The sequence below is a fragment of the Seriola lalandi genome, unplaced genomic scaffold, assembly GCF_002814215.2.
Source record: "Seriola lalandi dorsalis isolate HSWRI2012SDOR001 ecotype SW California unplaced genomic scaffold, Sedor1 jcf7180002054735, whole genome shotgun sequence".
NCBI lineage: Eukaryota > Metazoa > Chordata > Actinopteri > Carangiformes > Carangidae > Seriola > Seriola lalandi.
Window position 1 is genome coordinate 392381 of NW_019525288.1, and position 7448 is coordinate 399828.

The 7448-nt window shown below is 38.3% G+C and overlaps 1 protein-coding gene across 2 annotated transcripts in view; it reads right to left on the minus strand.

The window, feature by feature from the left end:
* The window catches only part of mettl15 (methyltransferase 15, mitochondrial 12S rRNA N4-cytidine), a 47013-nt gene extending 39646 nt beyond the window's left edge, over positions 1 to 7367 (minus strand). Inside the window, exons 1-2 of one of the 2 annotated variants that reach the window (XM_023424406.2) lie at positions 7339 to 7367; positions 5576 to 5827 (exon numbers count right to left, since the gene is read on the minus strand). In XM_023424406.2, the coding sequence (XP_023280174.1) occupies positions 5576 to 5812 (237 nt within the window). In that variant the 5' untranslated portion in view covers positions 5813 to 5827; positions 7339 to 7367. The other variant, XM_023424405.2, reaches the window with a different exon arrangement.
* Between the last annotated feature and the right edge of the window lie 81 nt (positions 7368 to 7448).

Below are 7448 nucleotides of genomic sequence, written 5' to 3' on the forward strand. Positions count from 1 at the left end.
ATATATTCCACAAAAACACCTGAGCGCTTAGTCTTCACATTTAATGTAAAAATGAGAGATTAAACAGATGGTAACTGATTAAGTACTTCATGTGAGACTACCTCACACTACCTTTAAACAAAAACCAAAAAAACGTTGAGAAGTAGCAGCTGGTGGAGTGTTTTGTGGTCATCTATCCATAGAACAGAGTGCCACTTCATGTGTCCAAATTACAGCCAGCCAAATAACCCAAATAACTGGGGAAGTGAAAAATGCAGCACTCAACTTAGTCTGCTGTGGTTCAGGGCCTTAACAAGATACAACACCTGTGATTTGTGGGTTGCCTGTTTTGCTGTATTTTTGTGCTAGATTTCAATTGTCATCATGAGTCTAGCCTGGTTCACGCTATTTATGGTGTGCAAGCTCCACATTGGCGACCATCTGCTTTCTACATGAGCTGGCATTAATGCTTCTGTTACTTTCATGATGACCCCAGACTGAAAATTATAGTGCTTTGGTAGTCTTAAGAACAATTTACACTTTTTGAGTTCTTAACTGTTCTGTTGTTGCCTTTAGATTTGCTTAGTAAAGAGTTAAGTGAATCAGTATTTAAGAGGTCACATTTTATATGCATTTGAACACAGAAACAGAAACTACACAAAGAAACCAATACTGACTGAACAGGATGTAATGTGTATGTGGAAATTTCTAAGACTGGCCCAGTGCCATTAGTGATGCTTGCATTTCAGAACCTAATTATTCTGTGTGTAGGCAAAAAAAAAGAAAAAGAAAAAAAAAAGTTTTACTTGACTTATAAATTATAAAACTATGTCATTCATTCAACATCAGTACTAACATATCTTCAAATCTATATTTAATTAACTGAAAAAATTAAATCTCCTTTGGCATCAGCAAATGACAAAGATATACCTTTATGCATCGCCTGAGATAAAAAAAAAAAAAAAATACAACCTATAATATGTATCCGTCTAACCAATATTTGTTATCTGTCTTAACCTGCTCAAAAGAAATTTGTTGAGGGTTGAAAGACTCTGATATTGATCCAAAAAAGTAGGTTTCACACTTATGGCCTTATTAATTCCACAAGGGGGAGCGTGTTGGGACTGAAATGTAAGAGTAGGCAGCTCGTTTCTCCTAAAGCAGCACAGGGTTTCTCCCCTGGACTCTCAGCTGATGGCTCATTAATCTGTTCTAGAGGAGGTCCCCTACGCAAGAAGTCTGCGCCAGTAGAGGACTCCTCATGCTTCGTCTTTTCAGCACAACTGTTTAACTGAACTATAAGTATTACTGTGTTAAGGAGGAGGTTTCACATGAAAGTATTATACCAAAGAAAAAGAAGAAAGAAAAAGTAAGAAAGAAAGAAAGAAAGAAAAAACATAGCAGCAAAGTTTAAAACCCCCATTTTTTAATATTAAAACTGAACTCAGTGATTTGGGTCAGGTTCTGCCAGTTCCACTGAGCATCAACACCACACTGTGCAGCTCTACACAGCTTTCAGCTCATTGTCTTGGTTTGGTAGTTGAGTCCCTCCAGCTCTCACTGACCTCCTTAGATAAAAAGGGAGTCACTCCCAACTCACAAGTGCAAACATCTATATCTGGACAATTTAAATAATAAATTCTACAAAAGAAAAACTACAGTTTACTACAACTTGGGTTTTATTTTTGTAGCTCACTTTTAACCTTGTACCACTACTCACAAAAGTAAACTGTGATGGATGTTTACAATGGAAAGTTTAGGTATTCATTTTACAATTCAATTCATTTTTCTCTCCCAACTAAGTTCAGCTAACCTGGGCTGTGTTACCTACCAGTGTTAATTTTGTCAATGTAAACTGTGATGAAAAATATTCTTTGACAATCATTTTCAACTACAAACATTTGACCAAATCCAGATAAAAATAACAATTGAAAACTATTTAGTCAAAATATCTTTTGCCAATAAGAACTAGACAATAATGTGACAGAAAGATGAATGGACAAATTAACTAATTGCTGTTTCAATGTAAAACTTCATTCAACAACGTGCATGCATCAACAGAGCCACACACTGTAGCCTGGCTCTTGGTTGGTAAAACGGTGTCCTCCAATGCCCAAAATTAAGAAGCATTTTGCATCAGCAGCATTATATCCCTTTCCGCAGTGTTGTGCTGATGGTCGTTCTTCGGTGACACTCATGGATTAAATTTGTCTATAATCCACACGGTTAAACAAGAACCAGTGACAAAAAACCTGGGACAAACTGCTAAACATGCACATCAGCATGCCATTTATAAAGAGTTAAGCTGACTTAACATTATCAAGTGCTGTGGAGGTGGATGTAATATTAACTTAATTTTCAGTTGGCTATCTTTCATGTTGCTATCAGAAGGGATTAGTAAATTTGAGGACCAGCGTTAATGTCAATGTTCAACCATCTAAATGTTCCTCAAGATGTTCCCTAAAGAAATATCACTACGTGATCTGACGTTTTAGCCTTTAAGCAATGAAAAGTATTCTAGTGAAAAATTGAGTCAATCAGCTTCTGAATGATTTGTTGCTCTGATGTAAAGAGCACAGGCAGCAACAGCAATGCTAAATACTACAGAGAATCCAAAGGCATTATATGGTACTAGTATCAACAGCATTCAACACTGTGGTGTCAACACATTGTCTTGACACCACTAGAATGTTAACTTAATTAAAAATGTAGGCATCATATTGTTGTATATATAATTGATCTGTGAGACATAAAAATAAATAATCTGGGGACCATGAAAATAAATACCATATTTCTTGGATATCTGGCAGGTAGTTGCACAGATATCTTGCTTGAGAGAACAGAGAGAAGGACAGTCAGCAAATAAGGGCTCTAGAACCAGGCTACTAAATTGCAGTAAAGTCTTTACAATTCTTAATGGTCTGACACGGTTTCACCTGCAGTAGAAACAATGAGTGTCCTAATGAGAATTCATGGTTTCTCATTAGGACCGTACCATCCCACAAACTGTCACAACCAATAAAAGTCAAATTACTTGAATACATACCTCAAAATGAAGAAAAGCTCTTTTTCATTTTGTAACCTTGTGTCCCAGGGTGTCTCGTCTCACACTCTTTCTTTATGCTCAATGTGTCAAAACCTACATTTACTAGTGAATCAAAAACCATGCCTTATCTTTTCTACAATGGAGTACATGAAAAAATACATGTAGGCTTATTAAGAATGTGATCTTCGTTTTAGTCTTTAGCCAACCCCAACAACCGTATAAAATCACCAATAGGGGGGCCTGAGTGTCTGTACCAATTGTAATGGCTATATATCCAATAAATGTTGAGACATTTCACTCAAAACCGCAAATGTCACCTCACACTAGAGGACTCTGCACAAACTTTTGTGCCAATCAATCTCGTAGATGTTGCGCTATTTGACAGAATAAGATAAAACTTTGAACTGCTGGTGCTGCTGCTAGATAAAAAGTCAGGGCATCACCAAAGCCATCAGGAATCATCCTGAGGGGAACATGAATGTCTGCAAAAAAATTAATGGTAATCCCCTGTCGTTTACATATTTCAGTCTGGGCAAAAGTACTTGACCAAGTGAACAATATTACCATTTCCTAGAACATCTCAGGTAGTGTGGCTATAAGGAAAAAAAGGAGGAAAACCATTGCATTGGACCTTTAAGTCAGTTAGTGGTGAGCTGCGTCCTTCTTTGTTAATTTAATGTACGCTTTCAGTGGAGAAATATGACAAACTATGAAGCCAGATCCAACAAGCATGATGGCCATTTGGAAAACTGTGAAAATATTGTGTAGGCAACCAGTGCAAATTAGCTACCTGCATACAAATTTACAGCCAGATGTCCTGTGTGGGAGGCAGCAGGGCACTGAAAGGCTCCATTTACACACTTTGGTTTAACTGCAGTATTTGCTCTGACACTCATCATTGCTTAAGTACTCCATTCATACATACTCTGCTTCAGCTGACAAGAGCAATTGCATATTGGTGATTATTTTACAATAGCCATTCATATTCTTAAACTCACTGCCCTCAGTGATTTCACTGGATATTTGCCAAATATTAACGGTAAGTTTTCCTCCTAACAGCAACAGATCTGCTAGTGGCACCATTATTTAACCACCACAAATTTAATAGCTTAAATGGCAACTCTGTCAAAGAGGTATCTCAGAATTCAGATTTCCGATTGCCTGACTGACTTGACCTGGCTTGTAATGTTGATGTGGTTATAACATAACCAGTGAAACTGCAACATTACATATGTGTCATCATATAAATAAATAAATTAACAGACATCTGCACTGAAGCAACATCTAAGACATGACTTCTGAATGTAACCATGTCACATTTCCACAGAACGTCACACTAAGTGAGGTCTACAGCACGTACTGTACAAAAAAAACAAAAATCTATCAAACTGTTTTTAATAGCATCTGATTGGCAAGCTGTCTTGGGACAGTTGGCAAATGGGCGGGCAGCGGAGGAGTTTAGAGGTGCTAAAGTTCAGGCAGGAGCGACGCAGCACCCTGTGTCCTGCCAACAGCCTTACAGTGGCGCAATTCCTGACTAAGTTGTTGACCCATGGCCCCCACCTGCCTTGACCATGCATTATATAGGGGGGGCATCACTTCCCCCCCTATGCTGCCTGCCACACCAGAAGGCTTTTGACTCATGCCCATCTGTCCTGATAGTACATACATTAAGTGAAAGCCAAGATACTGGCACTCTGTCCAATTCATGTGTGTTTTTATAACAAGTCGTTATATAGTGTGTGAACAGAATTTTTACCTTAGCAACAAACATCTCAGTAAAGAGAATAAGTATTGGAGAAGCTGTAATTTCTAACAGTTATATTCAGATTGCAATTCGATACTACTGAGGTGTTATAATGCACAATTTGGAAAACGAGTTCTTAACATTGGTGTTATGTAATTATTTTCCAATTCAAAACCAATCAGTATATTTGTTACAAAACTAATATAACAGCTCTGCAATAAATCTCATCTTTGTGAAGATTTTAACATGAATTGTTATTGATGCTGTCAGGGAGGTGTTAATTCAACTGTGCTGTACTTTTTGGGACTGTAGTTAGTAGTGGTGTTGTAAAAACTGTATGACACTGATAGGTGTTTCAAACGTTCTGACACATTAGAGGGACAGAATATAAGAAACACCTCCCAGTATGAGTTTGCATGCCTATGCCATTACTATAGCAACCAAGGCAGACTGGATAACAATGCCTGAAAATACAAATACAACCTAATCACCTGCAAATATCAGTGTGGACAGACCTAGAGATTCATTTTAGTTGCATATCAGACTTGCTGTCTGAACATATTCAAGGAACTTTTTGATGTGGAAATATGTCAGGGGTTGCACACATTCTATTGTCAATAGTGGTAAGAATAGGAGGTAAAATTACACAACTCCTTTTGTTTTAATACTTTTGCATGACATCCATTTAGTGTCAGTGAATCTTTGACATATTTAAAAAAAAAAAAAAAAAAATTAAACAAACAGGCATTCACTTTCTACAGGACATCAGAAAAGCAGCACAAATAGCAAAGATACAAACTCACCTGACCAGGTTGGATGTCTAAGTATTGAAGCACCTCTTTGAGCATGACAGGCGTGTGAGGAGGTTTTTCAGTTGAAACAGATGACAGTGCTTCAGATCTTTCCCAGGGACCAGGACCAGGGGATGCACCAACTGTAGAAGTGTGCAGGCCTAACTTCCATGACTGCCATGCTCTCCACACAGCCAGATTGGTTTTCCGTAACATTGGGTTGGAGCGCAGAGACATGTGGAAAATCATGATCCTTAAAGTGATCTATGTAGAAAATAAGAGCAAAGCTATTAAGTGTTTAAGCCAATTAAGAAGAGCAGGGTTTGTAATGCAGTTGAATATCAGTATTTTGAAAGCTTAAGTAAGATGGTGCTGGAGTTATGGACTGCAGGCGACAGGTTATTACCGATTTTAAAATAACCGACTATAGGTTTTTGTAGTTACTATGCTATTATCCGGAATAGTTTCCAAGAATATATACCAAATGGTTACATAAAGTGCTACTATATAAAAACTATGTATAATGCAAATGATTTTGGACTGATTAAGCATCCATCCATTCCAACACTGGATGCCCAGCCAAAACAAGGGGACATCACTTAACATTTCAGGCCAGTTGAAAACACTGGCTGATTGGTTGAACATTTTAGCATTTTACATAAACAATACTGCCTGCACCAGGCACCAAAGTGAGCTACATGGTTAAAAAGGTATCCAGGTGTTTCCTGGCAACAGGATGTATTGAAAATTATAGCCCAGTTAGTGATGTATGATTCTAATAAAACAGAAATATGTTCAGGAGCTGAAGGCATTCGAACAATTTGCACATGGCATTGGTTAACGCAATGCAAATGTTCAATGGCAGCAAAGAATTACACAGTACTTGAAGAGGTGAAAATACAAATACTGAGTGACAATGCATGATTGCAGTCAGATTGAGGGCAATACCTGCAGTAGAGGAATCAAAATCAAATTTACTGTAAATTTAGTATCACTTATGAATCATTTTGTGATTATTTGAATCATGTTATAGCCTATTGCCAAAAGAATGGACCATCACAACATGAAGGAGGTTTTGTCTAAAAACATATAAGTATTTTAAACAGCCCATCCCCTCTCTAGTTGGGTGAAAGGAGGTGAATCATTCCAAGGATAATAGGGACATTATTATTTAATTCAAGGAGGAGGTATTTTTACAAGGGCCCTCTCTTATTATTGCAATGGCTACTTAGCTGCTAGCCAGAAAGCTAGGAGCAGGTAGGTCACAGTCGCATAGCATTACAGCCCTGGGTTGGTGGTAGCTGTTAAAAGATCATTTCATTTAACCAAACGTCTGTCGTCAAGTAATGTTATCCTGCTATTCTGAAACAAAAGCACTGTTTTGCTGTGAAGCAGATTAGCCAACCTACCTTGCTATGAATAAGAGAGCTAGCATGGGGCAAGTGTGCATGAGTGGTTGGGGATTACAGACGTAGGGTTACACGTGTACACGCTAAGCACAAAAAGTTTTACAGAGGTGTTTGGTTTATCTCGGCTTTTAACGATACCTTTGTTAACCTTGATCACAAAAGTGTGTACTAGCTGCAATGGTGTTTAGACGAGCAGTGGCTGAGCATTTCAAACCTGATATGTTGGATGACGCCACGCAGTTAGCTTCACAAATTGTCAACGAATAAATAAACATGTGCGCAACAGTACACTCAGTTTATTATATTTAAAAATATTTCTCCCGAGTGAACTGTGTGTACGCCACAGGCAAGTTAACTGTAGCTTACCGTAGTAGACCGCTGAGTAGCTCCACCTCCGGCACCAGCATGCTCACTGCGTCACGCCGGTCCGCCCCTTGACCAGCGGCTCACATCCAATACGCTGCGACAGAGGAAGA